Raw genomic sequence first — 18,457 nt, forward strand, 5'->3', positions numbered from 1 at the left:
TGTGGGAAGAAGATTGTTTATTGTACCGGAATCATTTGCATCAATCTCCATATCATCACAGCGTAAAGTGTCCTTCAATATATTAGAAAAAAATACATATGTACAGTTTCTAGAGTTTTCAAATTGGCTGTGAAATTTTCCTTCTAAAATGAGAGTACCGGTCCGTTGTGTTCTCGCTTTAGAAAGAAAATGTATCATTATTCCACCGTCTCACTCTTAAATATTACACATTTTGTAACAAACGTGAAAAATCATTTTCGAAACACCGTGTTTGCGTTCGTCGTCCCCCATAGGTTTAACACGCTCAGCTTGGGGCTCACATGACAAATCGTCACAATGCGCCACCAGTAGAGTCCTCATAGGTTGTTCATGTTCTCGCCGTGCAACAGAAAATAAACGCGTAAATGTAACTGGGAGAAACGCAGGGCGGACAAAGCTCGTTCAGAGCCAATCAATCAATCTGGGAGTAAAGAAAAAATGATTAAATTAATCGTCAAATGGAACACGTTGGCAAGAACGATAAACACTGAACTCCAAACACAAACAAGCATTGTACAGAACTAAATTCAAAAACTAAACTGGCTCTTAGATTCAGCATAGATTCACATGAAAGGTAAGTAAACAGACATTTTCCCCCCAGTACATTGTGGTGCTAGTCGTACCAACAGCAGGAGGTGATTTGTTAGAGTAACCGTACCATACTAGTTAAAAGTAAAAACAAATACTCAATCACTAAGGTCCCAAAATCATAACTGTCATGAAGTGATTTAACAATGCATTACTTGAAAAAATAAAAAAGAATTAAAAAAAAAAGACGATGCACTAAAAATACAGTACCCAACAGGCAGAGCGGTTTCACTCAACGGATCTGCTAATGAAATAATAGAAATGTGTTTATGCAACAGAGGAATAATTGAGCACTGTTCAGTCTGTAAACACAAAAACTACTTATTATAAAAATGTAGAGGTAAGTCTTTTTGATTAGTGCCATGTAAAAATAAAGTTCTAACTATGTTAAAGAGGTCAAAGATGACTTGATGCCCTTGTGAGTTTACCAAACGAGTTCCCCTGAACAGGTCGACCTCTCATTCGGTGTCTCGTCACTCCGCTCATCGGCACTATACAACGTACCACTTCCTCTTAATGCCGTTGAGCTACGATCTCCGGTTGAACAGGTCCTTGCATTTACGCAGCTCCTCCAGCACGCGAGCTCTGAACTGGGTCCAGTCTTCATCTTGGAGCTGCTGGACGCCGAGGGCCAGGTGCAGCTCCGCCGCGTGGCTGCGCAGGAACGGATTGTACTGCCTTTCCTCCCCGATGGTGGAGGGACTCTGAAGACACAGGCGCACCTCAAAAAAAGAGGTGGCTCTCCTCAGAAATGATGTGCACAGTCTCACGACAGGAAGCTGTACTAATTTGCATTCCTTCATTCGGGAAATGCAATCGTGGGTGACAGGTGACTACTACAAAATTTGGCACAAAACATTTCTGGACAAGCCACGAAGTGTTTCTTTTGTCACATCCTTTTCTGTGCCATGCAGTTTTGCTGCCGGGAGGAAGGCTTGTATTACTAAAGGACACATGACATAGTACCATTTAGCCAATAGGTGACGCTGTTGCATCATCTTCCCACTTTAAAGGAATTCTTTATGCCTGTGTGCGTGGGTCACATGAACAATTCATCTGGTCTATTTCGGAGTAAACGAGTGAGCGGCCCGCTGCAAACGAGCATTGCCCGAGTTAATCCACGCAGATGATTAAACCCTGGTTCAGAGGAATTAAAAGCAAGTCAAACAAATGGCCTCAAGTGTTAATGGGAATGTCGTTGTGCAGCTCTCCTCAAAGGATCGTCTTATCTTATGTTACACAACGTAGAGAAAGCAGCGGGCTAAACACTAAAAAGGAATGATGGATAGCTTCCATTACAATGCTTCAGTTTCAGGCTCCTGCTATTGTCCGCGCTTGCTCACTGGGACACTTGAAGCCATCGTTAATGTCCTCTGTAACACCTGTGCTTCTCCTGCTGACAAGCTAAAAGATGGGTGTAAAAAAAATAATAAAAAAAAAGGCCTGTTATTACAAATGTGTGAAGCGGCATAGATGGCAGATAAAAACTAGTCCAGGTTGTGAACAGTCGCTACTGACTGTTTTGCAGAGCAGATTTGACTGTGAGCCTGGAGAAGGAACGCTGCGCCACACACACACACACACACACACTCTGTAGGTAGGTGATAAACCCTCCGTCCCCGGTGCCGGGCAGCATGAATCACTCTTCTGGGGCGACGTGGTACAGAGGCATAACGACGGCAATATGTCATTCTCACCGTGCACAGCTTCTGGCTGCGCTGCTGCAGGACCCACTGAGATTTCTCCTCTCTGGCGGCGTTGCGCGGCTCGACCTCAGCGGCAAACAGCAGGTTGTCCTCCGCATACTCATGACCTGAGAGACAGCCGGAGGACACGCAAATCTCCAGTGGGACTTTGGACTGCTGCAGTGTGTCCAAGTCAAAATTGCAGAAATGAAGCCACAGCACGTGGGCATCACTCTAAACACTGACGCACTTGTCGGACACCGAGTCGCTGACAACGGAGAGGGTTTTCCTACCAGGCCACAGCAGTGTTTCATCACCCAAGGAGGCCACTGTGTCCAGAGATGACAGCATTGTTGTGGCGGTGCCTTCAAACATCCTCCCTAAAAAGGCAGAAAGGACTTAACTTAAGTAAACAGGATCTGTGCGAATCTGAAATTCTTTGAATTGGTCAGTTCCTCGGAACTACATCTCAGCAAATTCCTTCGTAAAAGAGGGACTTTGTTTGGCTGAGTTTATTAAAGCTTTTTGTATAAAACTGTACAGCAGAACAGAGCACAAATGTTATTTTAGGATGAAACAAAAAGACTCCTACGACTATACGCAAGGCGTATTTTATAAGAATATGAATTTCAATACATTTGTACAGTTAGTGATTTCTTAGAGACCTGCAATTTCCCTGTAATTAAATGCATTTTCCCCCCAAGGAACAAGTGAGTAAAAACAACAAAGGGAGAAGCAATGACATTATAACAAAACATGTATTCAACATTAGGCGCGCTGTAAGGAGATTTAGATCACCTTGCATTTAAGAACAGACACTGTGTTGCATTGCGATTTGCAAAGCAGAAATAAAAGGCTTTTTCTGAGGAAATGGTTAGGATTTGCATTTTAGTGGTTTTCAGTTAAGGCGATACTTTGGTTTTTAAGACAAAACAAAAAAGGAGGAGAGCCAGAGAATGTGAACAGTTATCTGTAAGCCGCGCGACAAACAAGCCGAAACGAAAAGATGAAACCACCGCAACTTTTTAATATTTAAACTGACAATCCAAAAGAATAAAGAGAATACAAACAAACTCCCATCATGGTGACAAATCAACCCTCAAGCATTGGGGCTTTTTGCAAAGGCAACGAAATACAAAACAGTGTTCAAGCTGTGCACGGCCCGTTTCTTTGAGGTGATTGATCGAGATTAAAATTCGATCTCAGCACGTTGTGTAAAATTGTGCTTACTGCTTATGCATTGTGGCCACTGTGTGGACACTTGTGGGTACTGCAGCATAATGCAGTCCATGAATGCCTATTTTCTATGCATGTCTCTCTTCTCAGCTGGGGACTTCGAATATCGCCGAACCCTATGGAATTATTCTCACGTGGCTTTTTGTTTTTTTAAACTGCCAACTCATTACCTCCTCACTGTCGTTCAGTGGCCCACGTCATGTTTATCATGACTTCAGAGCAAACAGAAGCATCACTGATGTCTCACTTGTTGTGTATTTTCGGTCTCCTCTGTGCTCTACATAAAAACACGATGCACGGAGTCAGTTTGTGTGATCCTTTGCACGGGCAACGGCCCGTCATAACTCACCACATCCTGACAGGAAGACCAGGTCACCAGAGAAGAGGCTGGAGGGTGCATCCACCGCCTGGCCATCCAGGAGGTAGATCATGTGGCCCACTGTGTGTCCAGGGGTGAAGAGTGCCTTAAAGTGCATGCGACCAACCGTTACAGAGTCGTCGTGTGACAGAGGGCTGGGAACAGGAAAATAGAAACGACAAAAATGAGGAAAACGAAAGATGTGGGGGGTTTATTCCTAAAAAAAAAAAAAAAGAAAATACAAGGGCTTTTCTGGAAGAGAATGGTCATCGTTAAAATAAATACAGTGGTTATACAGTGGTTTTGGATGAAGTCTAGCCTCCTCCTGCTCCCCCAAAGGCATAACAGACCCGCTCAGCACACTATGATAACATTCCATGCAGTCAGCTGCTACTAATGCTAACACGGGGAACAAGACGGAGTACAGTCAGACTAATTCTGCGGAAAGCAGGAACTTACTGCGTAAGGCCAGGAATGTTGTCAGCCGCGTTTCCATAAACTCTGCATGCAGCGTGAATCCTTTTCAACCCTTTGTTTCCGCCGCTGTGATCCCTGTAAAGTGCAACGCAGAGAAAAGGATTTGCCAGCATTGTGCACACGTGACAAAATCTACAATCAGCAGTTTTTCTCTTTGTTTTAGATAAAGTCTGGAGAGAAGATCTGGCTGATAAATGTCATCTTTGCTGTTTCTATTGGATCAAGTAGAATACATGTTAAATAAGAAGAAAAAAAAACATTTGACTGCCGAAAAACACCAGGTTTAGCTGCATTGACCTGAGACAATATCTAATATGTCATAAGTGGTACATTGAGCCCAATCAATGTCCCAATGTGTGTGAAAAATCTATTAAAACCTTACCAATGCTTGTGTGTACAGAGTATTGCTTCTAAAGTTACTCCCTCTTCCTCGAGAACTGCCTGAAAAATAATAAAAAGATCACAACTTTCAATAACTACATCAAACCGTTCAGCAGCAACTTCTCAAGACAACCGAGTTGCAAAATGATTCTGACTATTTATACACTGTGGCTTTAACATTAACATTCTCCACAACCTTCACCTCTTCTTTTTGAATCAGACTAAACAAAAGAAAGGGATCATTGTCACAGATAAATATGGTTCGTCGTCTACAATTACGGTCGCACCAGATTTCCTGGTCCCATTATATCCATCTGCTTTCAGTGTGTTACGAGTCCTTTTCAATCACTTTTTGTAAAATGTATTCAAATTGTTAAAGCATCCATGGTACCATGCTAGAACTAATCTTACATTGTGACCCACATAAGAATTTCAGTATATATTTGGTCTCTTTTGAGGTTCAATTCACCTACAAAAATCCTACTTCACAGCCCTTCATTTCAGCCAAGATGGCGTGGCAATAAAATCACCGTGGCATTGTGTCGCTCAACAAGTCAAGCTATTGCCTCCAAAACAAAGACAGCTGCAGTTATTGCTCATAATCTGCATGGTAACCGTGATCCAGGCGTAAGGTGCCCACCGTCAGAGCGTTAATTCAGCCGTTCTCACCTGGACTGTTTGAGGATCCGCAGGGTCGACAACGGCCGCGACACCAGAGGCCGTGTCGATTACAAGGTAGCTGTAGTTGTCGGACAAGACCGGGATTGGAATTATTTTGATACCTGGAAGGCAGACAAAAGGAGGAACAGAATGAAGGCATTACATTGACGTATTCCTTCAATATCCTGTAAAACACAAGGGGCCATATTGGACCCATCCAAGCAGGGCCCATTTCTTTTCAGCATCTCGTGTCTCAAAAAACACATGAGCGGCACGCTGCAGGCGTGTTAAACAGTGAACTCCAGGCTGCTGCACACCGTCCATCTCCGTGGGCCGAGCCGCCGAGTGTCCAGCAGGGAACTGTTCTCGGGCTTTCCTCATTTGTCTCTTGTAGTACATGTAGCCCAGTGCAGTCTTGGTGTACAGCGCGTACCTGGGGGACAGGTACAAAGACAAAAAAAAGAGACACACGGTGATACTTTCAACCTCGTCGTGTCAGCGTCTGTTTAGTGACATCGTGACGTCATAGCAAACAGAAGCGTCACAGACGTCTCACTTGTTGTGTAGTTTCGGGCTCCTCTGTGTCACGTGACGTGATCATAGCCGATCAAATAAAATCACAAACACAACAGCGACATTTTTATCTTAAGCTATAAGTAGCTGACAATTCGTAGGTTGTTAGGATTATAAAACACGTCGTTTCCTGTAACGGCGAATAAAACGGTGGCTATATTGTCGTTTGTCAACGCAACTTATACTTGGTTCACGTGTGAATGCATTTTCGGTCGGCCTCTCTCCATAATACTGGCTTGATTGTGCGCAGCTGTGCTTACGAGAATCATCGCGGTGTATGAAAAACAAAACGTTGTTTCAACAAGGACCGTCCGGTCATACTCACGCAATTCGGAACAGCGGCTTCTCTGAGCGGGCCATTAGTTTGCTCAACAGCTTTCTCCACAGTGCTTGTCCTCTGCGTCTGTGGAGAATACATAAATACAAGAAAAAGCAAAAGGATGCGGTGGCCACCAGCGTTACAATCCAATCAGGAAGCGCCATAGCGTCTGAGCGTGACGTAATGACGCAGCGCGACGCGCACGCCAACCCCGGAAGTGAGGAGCATTGATATTATAATATCTGTGGAGAGGAGATGCAACATCAACAAAAAAGTACGACATAAAAATAGCGGTAATTGTGAAAAAATATAATAGGAAATCTCTTTCACGTTTCATTGTACTCCAATAGAGTGCTTAAAGAGTGATAAAATACCTCAAATGAATTCCATTGGAGCAACATAATTTCATAGGCCTACTCAAAGGCTTTAGCACAGCATTAACTACTCAATTTATTTAAGTCATACTAAGTCATTTGAATTATTTATATGGCATCCATCAGAATTGTTGTTTTGGGAAACCTTTAATAATTTAGCAAAGCCTAATATTCTGAGATACATTTAAGTTTACTTAGAGAGGAAATAATATATTATAGCTCATTGTAGAAAATCATATCGTCTGGACTACGCTTTCAAAAAAATTAAATGTTAAAAAAAATAAAACTAAATGTTGGGAGTAGTGTAACTACATAAATACCCCATGTATAGTCTTATTTTATGTAGGCCACAACATCCTGTGAGGTTTGTTCATTCAGCTGTATTTCTCCTGTTTTTTTCCCTGAACAGCAGCTTGAGCAACCGGAGTCACCGTGCTCTTGTGATACACATCAGTAGCAGTGTGAGTTTCTGCGTTCATATCCTGTTACAATGATGGCATCCACCTGTGGTGTTAGCCTGCAAATCTCCAAAGGGAGAAAGGACAGACCGGGACAGTGATCCCATTCACGGCTAGAAACCGCCAGGTGAGTTACATGTTTTTCTTCATTCCTATTTGTTGGTTAATCTTATAATTTGTGTCTGTTCCTATACAATTTTGACTAAGTTACTAAGTTATTTGATATGTATCTATTTGTGTACAGACGTATCTTTTTCCAGCAGATAATTACATGATTTTCTTTTTTTTATTACGAAGATGGATTAATTGTGATGTAGCTTTTTGCATATAATAATGTTACAATAAGCAGATTTCCTTTTTTACAATCGTGACCACAAAAAATGGAAGTGCATAATAATTGATTGGGCAAGTACAAATAACGTGTGCATTGTGAGATATATAAATTCACCTGTCAAAAATGTATCACGCCTGCTCGCTTCTTCTCTCTCTCTCTCTCTACGTAAAGATCATGACGTCTAAAACCGATAACCCTCCGTCGTACGAGGATGCGCTTCACCATCCCAACTACGGCAACTACCCCGACCAGCCACAGCGTGGCTCCCCTCTTCCACCACCTCCGTCCTACAGCCCCGGTCCGGGCCCGTCCCCCGGCCCGCCCGGCTACTGGGGTCAGGAGGGCGTCTACCCGATGTGGGCATCCCCGGGCCTCCCTCCGCCCGGGATGCCTTCCACAATACCCACTCTGTCTGCCGGAGTGCCTCCATCCAACCAAGGTCCTGGGGAGATGATACGGGACTTACGGTTCTTCCACGTCTTGCTTTACGTTGAATTTGCCACTTTGTTCTTCCCGATCCCGCAGGAGACATGGAGGATTTTCTGAGCACTCGGTGGGAGAGCACATCCATTCGCCATGCCTTCATCAGAAAGGTATCGATTGAAATCACTGGCCGTGTAACACAAAAGCTTTTTTTGCTTTGTGTCTTTCTGTAACCACTGAAAGGTTTCCTTGTGCGCTCAATAGAACTTGGGTTTTGTGTTTGCGGCGCAGGTTTACTTCATTTTAACAGCACAGCTTGCAGTCACCTTTTCGGTTGTCGGCGTCTTTACATTCGTGTGAGTGTCCCTTCTTTATCACGGTCTAATATTCCAGAGTTTAATGCATCTGGTGAAGGGTGAAGAACCGTTTACTTGCAACCGTTTACCTCATGTCTTTGCATCCATAGTGACCCAGTGAGGCTATTTGTCATCAGATACCCCGGCATCTACTGGGCATCTTTGTGAGTTGCACTCCAGGAACAAAGCAATAACATACTTTCATCTCCCCAGATCCAACAATATTCTCTCTGCTTTTTTTTATTTGTTCCATGACACACTGTTATATAAAGCAACAATCATAGTGATTTATCTTTCCATAGTGTGGTTTATTTTATAGTTTACTGCATTCTCGTCTGCTGCAAAGGGCCGAGGTAAGATTGTCATATGAAAAACTATTTCCAAGTTAGTAACAAAATTATATTAATATTCGTAAACAATAATCATACTTGAGTGTGTGAACTTATTAAATATTCCTCACGTCTTGTGTCCAGGAGGCGCTTCCCATGGAATCTTCTGCTGCTGGGAATATTTGTAAGTATTCTTTGTCATGGATGTTTGTTCGGAAGGCAACATTGGGTGTGATCCACCAGAGCCTTTATAGCCAAACCAAGGAGATCTGTGAGGAGCGACTGGAATAATAAAAGCAAAACAAAGAGCCAGTAAGAAGAAGAAAAAACAAAGGCTCCAACCCAGTCACTTTTTTTGTTCCATCTTGCAGACGCTCGCCTTGTCTTACATGTCCGGGACGATTTCAAGGTCAGTTTTTTGGCTCAAACTCTGGCAATACCCCACATTGATGATGCATTTACACCCTGTGTTACCCCTGGGTTTTGCTCTAATCAATATTTATATCTTTTACAGCTATTACGAAACAAAGGCAGTGTTTCTGGCCATGGGAATAACTGCACTGGTTTGCATAGCGGTCACAGTCTTCTGCTTCCAAACCAAGGTAGAAGGAGACGTGGAGTGTGTGTCTCTCTGCAGCTCAGTAGGCGGTGGCTTGTCTTGGTTGTCCGTGTGAAAGAACGCCTTTGTCTCGCGTTACAACGGGGCCCTGAGTTCCTTTCAAATATTTATCATCATTTTGGGATAACATGTGCATCAAACCTCTCCACCGTATTTAACTCAAGGCAAAGAAATATAATTCTTTGCTGTTAAACGACACATCCGGAAATATTTTGTTTTCCTCCCCGATTCAGATTTTCTTTCCTACGATTGAGCTCATATTTCCTCCCTCGTTTCCCTCTGCAGGTGGACTTCACCTCCTGCGGGGGACTCCTCTGCATCGCCTCCGCTGTGCTCATGATCATCGGGATCGTCGCCGCCGTCGTCCTCTCCTTCCAATACGTGAGGGACCCTCTCGGTCAAATGCTTTCATTTCCTTCTCTCCGCTCGGGTTTCTCGGTCTGAGGAGCGGAGTGTATCGCTGCGACCGATTCCACATTCAGAGGCCTTTCTCGTGTCACTCATCAGGTCCCTTGGCTGCATATGCTCTACGCCGCAATCGGAGCCATCGTTTACACTCTGGTGAGTCTGAACCCTCATGAATTGAAGAGCGTCTCAGCTTTTTAGCTGATGTGTGTGTCTCCCTTCCTACCTTGGCACTAAAAAATGATTCCCTTTTCTGTTAGTTTTTAGTGTACAACACCCAGCTCCTTATTGGAAATCGGGAGCTGGCCATCAGCCCAGAGGAGTACATCTATGGAGCGCTCTCTCTTTATATTGACATTGTTCACATCTTTCTATTCATCCTTCAGGTCAGCGGCGGTGCTACTGATTGAGAAGCCGCTTAAGTGTTCTGACACTGAGCACAATGATGCATGTAAACAAGTGTTGATTCAGAAATGTTAATATTTTTGTATTTCAGTTACACATGAGCACTTTTATTCTTGCACTGTGTGAGGAGTGTCTGACTTTCACCTGTCAAACTGTAAATGAGGGGGGATTAAAGCATACGTATGCGGATCATTTCATCTTATGTCCTTACTTTTCATTTCAGTTGATTGTGCATCGCAAGGAGAAATGAAATCACTGGACACATTTGTAGAAAGCATTAGTGTCAACTTACGTCAGATGTCCCTCTGTGGTGAATTCAGAGGCAATTACACAAAAACAAGGCCGGAAAAGGTAAATAGTTTCAGAAGTTTTAATTATTTGCATTTAGTCCTCTAAAGATGTACAAAACATGTAGTCGTTAGTACTCCGCCTGTGCTGGTAGTAGAAGGGACTCAGGATTTATTTTCTTTAAAGATCTCCATAGAAAAGAACGTATGACGTAGACAAACACTGGCTAGATTACGAGATGAACTTCCCCAATACCGTCCCCCTTCTCTTATTTGCTGTTCCTAGACAATAAAGTACTACCTACAGCTGCTTCACTCATCTTTATGGTACCGACTCCTCTATTCTCCCCCTTTCTGAACTGTGGATTAGAGTGGTTCCTCCATCAGCAGCCTCTGCTTCGTCTAAAGTTGTTTAGAGTTCAAGGCGTCAGGCGCTTCGGGTCACGGGGGAACATGGAGGTTTGACGGATGTTGTGGAGGCCCAGGTACAGCATGCACACCCTCTCCAGGCCTGCGAGACGTGACGGATCAGTCAAATATATTCACATACAGAATATCATTTCCATGCAGGTCATCTGAGTTGAATGAAACGGAAAACCAAAAAATAAACTGGTATTCCTTACCAATGCCTCCACCACCATGTGGTGGAGCTCCATACCGGAAGGAGTCGATGTAAGCCTTGATCTTCTCCAGATCTGTAACATCGTAAAAATGTTTTTTTCACTTGCCACTGATCCATCATGTTTCCTGCTGTTGTGAATCACTTATTGCCTCTTCATCGGCGCCATCTCGACACACTACTCTTACCGATCTGGTGATGGTTGGCCCGGTCGGTCAGCAACTGAGCGTCGTGGACCCTCTGAGCTCCAGACAGGATCTCCTCGCCCCGCATGAACATGTCGTACGAGTTGGAGTATTTCTGGCAAAAAACAAAAGGAAATATTTCACCTATATGGGTCAAGAATCCTCAAAGGGGGAATAAGACAAACGGACGATGGAGGAAGACTTTGAAAGGTAAAAGAAGGAATGCAAGTCGTCACGGCAACAGTCCGGATCAACGTGCGACCACATTGGTACAGAATTAAATGGGAGAATCCTGTGATACCGTTCCAACAAAAACAATTTCGCAGGTTTCTCCTGACGCTAAAAAAGGTGTTTTAGTAGAATTCTTCATGACTACATTGCTGTGTCTCTCACTTCTGCAGCAACATTTCTGATTGTTTTTCAGTTCTTAAATACAGCTGGCTGGACAGGCTGCCGAGGAGACTTTGGCTATCCCGAAGCTGCTTTCTGGCAGGAAGACGAGTTTAACCACAGGTCGACTCATTTGCAAGAATTTAGATAACATTCGTGAAGGCACATTTCTTACTATGCAGCCAATAACAGTGTGTACGAGGAGGGGAGAGACTTACGGGGTTGTTTGGATCCGGCATCGTGTAGAAGGGTCGCACAGCCAGCGGGTACTTGTCCAGCACATAGAAGTCAGTATCATACTGAGGGGAGGGCACACAAAAGAAAATCCAGTCTGTTCTGCACTATAGCTTATGAAAACACTGCAGCGATGAGGACCTTTTCCCAGTTGTAAATAATCTATATTTCTTTATCGTTTAAAGGTGCTCATTGTAATCCTGCAACCCATCAATTTTTATGACAACAAATGAAACGTACCTTTTCCTTGACCAGGCGTCCAAGCAGCTTCTCATTGGGCGTACTATTAGAAAAACCAAAAAGACAAACTTTAGCTTATGGTTTCACATTTTCCTGTAGTGGTTTTACACAAATAGCATGATAAAAGAAGTGTTTTATTTAAAAAAAAGAAAGTTATTGGTCAATGTTTTACTTCCTCTCTAAACTTTTGTCTTATTTCTGACGTGAAGTGTTCTGACCTGAGGTCCTCCTCGTCACCCATCTCCACCCCGGCCTCGTGCAGCATGGCCACGGCCTCCGTGTACTCCAGCCTCAGAGTGGGCTCCAGGAATTTGAAAGGCTCACTGGGGAACTGCTTGTTTACCGTCTGGATCTCCGTCTGGAAGCTGATGAAGACAGGCAGGCAGGCACGCGCACGTCAAGCCCCCTTCTTCCGGCCAACCAGCCAGATTTACCCACATTCTTTACTTCCAACCCTGCCAGCTGCTGTAATCTACCATTATAAGTGCAGCTACAGAATCCTCTCATTAAAAAAAACAATTAAATGGGTAACGATAAACTGGCACAAACCAGCAGTGCCACTGTGATGATGGAGTGGAAAAAAAAAATAATCAACATGCGTACCAGAAGAGCTTTAAGCACTGGCTTGTTTATTCAGCTTCACCAGCTCTGTGCATGCTGCACCGAGTCACACCACTAGGAGGCAATAACGCCACATGGCTTTAAACATAGAGCAATGGGGGACAACACTCATTGTGGATTTAACATCTAAAAAACTAAATATTTTACTTTCTGTCATCAGCTGAATTTTACACCTCAGATACCACAGCGGAGCTGACAAAACAAAAGTGCTACAAAACCCATCGCTGGCGAGCTGAATCCTAATCTTACTTGTCTCTCAGGCCTTTGAAGATCCGCACCATGGTGTCGGTGATTGAGTCAATCACTTCGTGGTAATGGTAGCTGAAGGCCATCTCAATATCCAGACCCACAAACTCGGTCAAGTGGCGGTGCGTGTTGGAGTCCTCCGCCCTGAAAACTGATGGGATGCAGATTTAATGTCAGCATCCTTAAAACGGGCACCTGACCAGTTCGCAATCTAGAACTGTATTCAAAAAAAGGGAAATCCAAGTTAACAAATCGAACCACTAAATTCAGCATCGTCCCTCAAAATGTCATGAGGTTGAAGACCGTGTGCTTCATTGGAGCACAATTCACTATTTGTTTCTGGGCAGCATGCATAGAAAAAACTAATTTTACCCCATTGGTGCCACAATATTGATCATTTTATTGCAAAGACTTTACGTCTTCAGAAACTTTCATTTCGTCTTCATTCCATCATTTATTGGTGCTAGAACATCACTGAAGGTACAATAAACTAATAACCAGGGTATAATTAGCCCGAGTTGTGCAGTGTAGTTGTACTAAGGGGATGACTGCTGAATGTCGGCGGGCCGTACTAATGAGCTTGTCTGTTTTTTTAAATTACAGGTCTTTAGACAGGTGGAGCAGTCTGCACGCAAGTGGTGGATTAAGGGTGCGTCTTCGTCCCGCATAAGGCCGAATGCTGCCGCAACCAGGTATGTGCCCATGCATACAGTGTCACAATGAGAGAGAGCTATAAAACGCAGCCCTGAGTACGGATGTTTCATGCCTACACACTTCTGTTTTAGCATAGTTTTATCTGGAAACGGCACGGTTCAATGAGCAGGACATACATTAAGAATATAAACTCCAGAGCCATTTAAAAAAACGCAATATTTCTGCCCGGGTGGAGTTGATTCCTTGCAGAAGTTGTGCGACTGTAACTAAGGCAACAATGGTGAGCACATTGTTGCTGCTTAGAAGCAGAGATGACCTTAAGCGCTTTGATTTCTCCTGCAGAGCTACAAACAAAGACCTCCGCTCGGTAGGCAGAATGAGCGAGCGCCCGTCTCTCAAAGGCTTTATCGATTACGGTCCGGAATTGTGTGTCGACTCAATATGGAAGGCCGGGCACAGCACGTTTTGTATTCACGCTGGCTGCTTTCGTTATGTAATGTACGTATTTCAATCAGATGGTGGCAGTGTTTGCTCCCCTAAAGAACCAGGGGTCTCTCAAGACTAGTCCCCATGGGTCACTGACGCTGCGAGCTCCCCAGCAGCTCGCACCACGGTGAACGCAGCAGAGGGAAGTCTGTCAGGGGCTTTAACAACCCGCGTGTGTCGTCACAGTTAATGCGCTCCGCGCTTTTCGCGATGCCCTACTGCTCGTTATACGCCGTTTGCAACCAGCGAATGGGGTGTGTGTGTGTGTGTGTGTGGCGTTCTCACCCGGCCCCACACAGAAGACCTTCTCAAAGTCCCCGCAGATGCACATCTGCTTGTAGAGCTGGGGAGACTGGGCCAGGTAGGCGCTGGTTTTGAAGTAGGACACGGTGAAGACGTTTGCTCCGCCTTCACTGGCAGCTAGAAGTGGACAAAGAAAACCGTTAGAAAAAGCAAAAATGACGCAGTGGACATTGACGAGTAATTAATTTGCTTTTTTATTTATGGACGTTGACAAATGCAGGAAACAGAGCGCTGTCACTTCAAAGACACAAACACACCACCCCCTCTATAATGATGATAAACTGTAGCCTGATCAGTAGATGTGACAGTTGGAACTCTAATTAGCCAGTCATTTGTTTTTTCCTTTTTTGGAAAATGAGAATATTCACACGGCCAACAGAAACTCAACCACAGATATTTTGCCTGCAAATTATTGGAGGCTGAAAAGTCAATGAGTAATTGCTATTTAACGTTTCAACTGTCAAAATGGAAACCGTTAACAAAACATCTCTGTGTGTGTGTGTGTGTGTGTGCGCGCGTGCGTGTCTGGGCACACTAGGGTGGGGGTCCGCACCGCACCAACCAACCAACAGTTCCCCGTACATCCTTTGGGTGTTGGCAGACAGGAAGACTGCGGTTTTTGCAAAAAGCACACAGTGTTGATTTACAGGTGCCCGCCAAAATAAAAGAGCGCCAGTTTTGAACTTGGTAGTTGCAGGCCAAGACAACGTAATTGGCTGCTAAAGCGAGGAGGAAGTGAGAGTGTCAGAAGTTTCATCACGGTTGATTTAAAATGTCAGGAGCACGTGGGAGGCCGAGGATCAGGGTTCATGATTATCTACATGACACTTGTAAATTGATGAGGTTAGAATAAATACAGCACCCAATCACTTGCGTGTAGCTTCCATTATAAATTAAATTACACACAAATTAACGTTTTCTCTGGGCTTTAAGCAATGAGTTCATTCACAAGGTAGGTTTTATACATGTCAAATACCAAGTCTTCGCTCACCCCTGATGTTGAGAAAGAGATCCCACGATAAGAGCCAATGTGCAAGCGAACACACAGAATAACTGTCTCCTACCAATGTCTGGAAGATTTTGGTTTGAATGTTAAGTTTCTCTTGCAGCCATCCCTTCAGTCAGTGAAGTGGGATAAAGTCTTTTGGGAGAGAGCTTAAGGAAGAGAGGGCCTCCCCTGTCAAATATGAAAACCGTTGTGTGGAAATCTAAAAGTAGAGGAGCAACGAAGGGTGACGTGTAAAAATCCTGATGGGTCTAAAACCATAAAACATATTTCTCATTCATCAGTCTGCTGAGTCCTTCAACATGTGCAAGACTCCGGTTGATGTGCGTGAGCGTGTGTTTGGGTGGAGACACCCTCTGTATTCGCCCTAAAACGTGCTTTTGTTCAGCTTCAACAGAACTTCAAACCCAATATGACTTGCAGACTTAACAATTCAACTTTACAACGATGACTCACGGGACAGAAGCAGCACTCCTCTACTGTTGCACCTGATCAAAAAAGACTCAATACATGTTAGTCTCATTTCCCCCATGGAGCAGAGCGTGTACCTGATATGATTTTAGGGGTCTGGATCTCCACAAAGCCCTTCTCTGTGAGTGTGTCTCTGAAGAGCTGGCACACTCCCGACTGCAGGCGAAAGATGGCCTGGCTGGTGGTCGTCTTGTGGAGGGTGAACACACAAACACAAAGACAGAGAGAGACTATTACCACCCTTCGATCGATTCATTGAATTTATTACACAAGACTGCCAATTTCTGTCCACTAAACTCTTACTGACATGAAGGTTGAAACATTTATCTGCGGGAAAGGGCAAGAGCTCAAGCTGCATTCAAAGTATCATTACAAAATGTAAATGCTGAAAACTAAGGCGGGGAGAAAATAGCTCAAACTAGACAGATTACTGTCCCAAATCCCCAAATCGTCCTAAACTGCAGCAGTTAGGCGACATAGCAAGTAAAAAAAAAAAAAAAGAACACTCTAAATCGAGTGACTCATCTCAAATGAGGACAATTGCTATTGAGCTGTACATGCTGTCTACTCCACTTACTATACACTTGAAGACAGACCCTGATGCTTCCAATATTGAATGCCGAAAGGTCTGTGTTCATTAAAGTCTAATTTCCTCCCTCTTTCCCATTACTAGTGGCTGTCCAGTCCTGAGCAGGCAGAGTCTGAACGGAAAGGTGATAATGTCCAAACAGTAGCAGAGCTCATTAATCTGCAGACGGCGCTTCGGGGGCTGTCTGGCTGCAACTGTCCATTCAGCCCCAATTTGAATACGTAACAAAAAGGAAAGCAGTAAAAAAAAAAAAAACTTTTTGGGTAAAACCCCAGCTTCGAGGAACACTTTCCCCCGAAAGCCGAGGAGTAATGAACCATCTGCGCCGCGACTCCTCTGACCCGTGTCACGCGCCATGAAGCGGCCCACGTCAAACCTGGGGAGCCCCGACGCGAGAACCCACGTGCGGCGGACCGCGTTGTGAACGGGATCCGTGGTGGTGGGCGGGGTCAAAACTGGCGCTCTGTCTGCCGGCGCCCTGCACAGCGCGGGTGCGTCTTGAAATAGACCCAAACCACACAGGCCTCTCGGTGGCAGGCGGCATGAAACCCCCTTGTGGCGGCGATCAACCGCCGGCCGGTTTCAAAGCGCGAAAGCAACGTTGGAAACGCCGGCTCGGGTTCCCACCCAGGATGGCCTTAGTTCTCCTTCTCAGTAATGCAGACAATTGATAATTATTTGATGAACCGTGGGACACGTCGTGTACTGAAGCTCGGTGCCGCGCATCAAGCCGCTCCGTTGTGCTAATTGTGGTTTGTGTTTGGGAGGACTTCACTCCAACCGCTAAATTCCCCCCGTTTGGCAAGAAAAATATATTTTCCCATTTGCATAATATTGTAATCTACCTGATGTAATTTACCAGGCTCTCAAAATCACATAAATGAGTAAAAATGATCTTTGGTGGCGGCTTTAAAATGAACAGATGGTCCACTTGGAAATGGACTGGTGCTTGAATAAAGCATTTCTTTACATGTGTATCATACTGAGGTGGTGTGATACTTTACTGAAGATTCAACACCAAAGAAGACTGTAGTAAAAAAGAATGTCCAATTATCAGTCCAGCTGTGTTATGTGTGTTACTAAACGTGGTCAAGCGCGGCCGAGTTTCAAGGGGCAAACCAAATAATAATTGGGGGAGGTTAATGGTTCCCTTTTGGAGCGTCCCCTCCGCCCGCGTGGGAGCCGCTCTATTGCATCTGTGGGCTCTAAAGGGGAGAAACTGATGACAGACCCGGGTGCGGCAGCTCAAAGAGCGCTCCAGAAAAAATAGGTGTCGTCGCGATGCTCGCACCTTCCTGTCTGCTGCGGCGCACACGTGGGAGGCGCAGGTGAAAACAACGAGCCGCTCTGCTGCTCGCACATCGACCACACAGCCAAAGACTGATGCCACCGAATCACAGACTCGTTTTCACTTTCGAGGTGCAGCGGTTGGATTTTCAAAATACTTATGCGGTCGCCTATAGAAATAGGCGACCGCATAGAGATGCTCGGTTTTAAATGTCTTTCGCCATTTGTAAGGCTTTGGATTATTAAAAAAACACCTAAACGAACAGCTTGTCTCATCTCAGGACACAAATATTAATACGTCCCTTGAGAGATTAGACACTTCAAGACCGACTCTGGGGGAACTTACCCTGAGATCAATCACCCGGTTGTCCAGCTTGGTGTCCTGGTTGACCGTGGCTCTGCCTTCCTGAGGGTGGACAAAAAAAAAAGACCATCAGCAAAAGCCCTCAGACAATGAAATATTCAACAACTGTTTGTTCATTGCGTGGTGTGTAAATGCTTCTCGGAGCCTTTTCAAATTTCACTAGGAAGAAAATACCAGGATACATGCAACAGAAACACAAAATCCTGGCACACGTATCAGCTGTCGGCAGATCAGCGAGGATGCCACCGCCCCCCATGAAACATGTGCGTGCGCATACAGCTTAAATAAACGATAAACGACACGATGCAATCCCCAATAAAATGAAAAGCAGAAATGTTTCATCACGGAAGGAACCGCTGCTCTCAGTGTGGTGAATGTCGGGCTTCCTGCGGACCCGCCGGGGTTTGAGGTGACAGCCCTCGCGGCCACATCCTGCGTCTAACAGCCCCCCCGCAC

At 44.7% G+C, this 18,457-nt stretch overlaps 3 protein-coding genes across 4 annotated transcripts in view; 1 reads left to right on the forward strand and 2 right to left on the reverse strand.

The window, feature by feature from the left end:
• pnkd (PNKD metallo-beta-lactamase domain containing) lies at positions 1–6,512 on the reverse strand. Of its 2 annotated transcripts, XM_040201145.2 has the most exons (9): positions 6,323–6,512; positions 5,742–5,857; positions 5,434–5,546; positions 4,766–4,824; positions 4,366–4,458; positions 3,898–4,061; positions 2,606–2,692; positions 2,325–2,440; positions 1–1,331 (listed from the first exon to the last, which is right to left on the reverse strand). In XM_040201145.2, the coding sequence occupies exons 1-9, from the start codon at positions 6,478–6,480 to the stop codon at positions 1,155–1,157; spliced, it is 1,083 nt and encodes a 360-aa protein (XP_040057079.2). In that variant the 5' UTR covers positions 6,481–6,512; the 3' UTR covers positions 1–1,154. The 2 variants fall into 2 exon arrangements, with proteins under 2 accessions (XP_040057079.2, XP_040057078.2); XM_040201144.2 differs by having other exon boundaries at positions 1–2,440.
• LOC120833738 (protein lifeguard 3) lies at positions 6,494–10,635 on the forward strand. Its single transcript, XM_040201146.2, has 13 exons — positions 6,494–6,590; positions 7,100–7,275; positions 7,654–7,921; positions 8,008–8,075; positions 8,197–8,261; positions 8,372–8,425; positions 8,564–8,614; positions 8,735–8,774; positions 8,962–8,999; positions 9,105–9,192; positions 9,495–9,590; positions 9,717–9,770; positions 9,875–10,635. Exons 3-13 carry the CDS (start codon positions 7,657–7,659, stop codon positions 10,022–10,024), a joined length of 969 nt encoding a protein of 322 aa, XP_040057080.1. The 5' UTR covers positions 6,494–6,590; positions 7,100–7,275; positions 7,654–7,656; the 3' UTR covers positions 10,025–10,635.
• dars1 (aspartyl-tRNA synthetase 1) overlaps positions 10,376–18,457 on the reverse strand; it is a 21,117-nt gene continuing 13,035 nt past the window's right edge. Inside the window, exons 9-18 of the mRNA XM_040201143.2 lie at positions 17,984–18,043; positions 15,839–15,950; positions 14,267–14,401; positions 12,845–12,992; positions 12,193–12,339; positions 11,975–12,017; positions 11,719–11,799; positions 11,114–11,225; positions 10,930–11,001; positions 10,376–10,817 (exon numbers count right to left, since the gene is read on the reverse strand). Coding sequence (XP_040057077.2) covers positions 10,726–10,817; positions 10,930–11,001; positions 11,114–11,225; positions 11,719–11,799; positions 11,975–12,017; positions 12,193–12,339; positions 12,845–12,992; positions 14,267–14,401; positions 15,839–15,950; positions 17,984–18,043 — 1,002 coding nt within the window. The 3' untranslated portion in view covers positions 10,376–10,725. The remainder of the gene's footprint in view (positions 10,818–10,929; positions 11,002–11,113; positions 11,226–11,718; positions 11,800–11,974; positions 12,018–12,192; positions 12,340–12,844; positions 12,993–14,266; positions 14,402–15,838; positions 15,951–17,983; positions 18,044–18,457) is intronic.

Source organism: Gasterosteus aculeatus, chromosome 16 (genome assembly GCF_964276395.1).
Source record: "Gasterosteus aculeatus chromosome 16, fGasAcu3.hap1.1, whole genome shotgun sequence".
NCBI lineage: Eukaryota > Metazoa > Chordata > Actinopteri > Perciformes > Gasterosteidae > Gasterosteus > Gasterosteus aculeatus.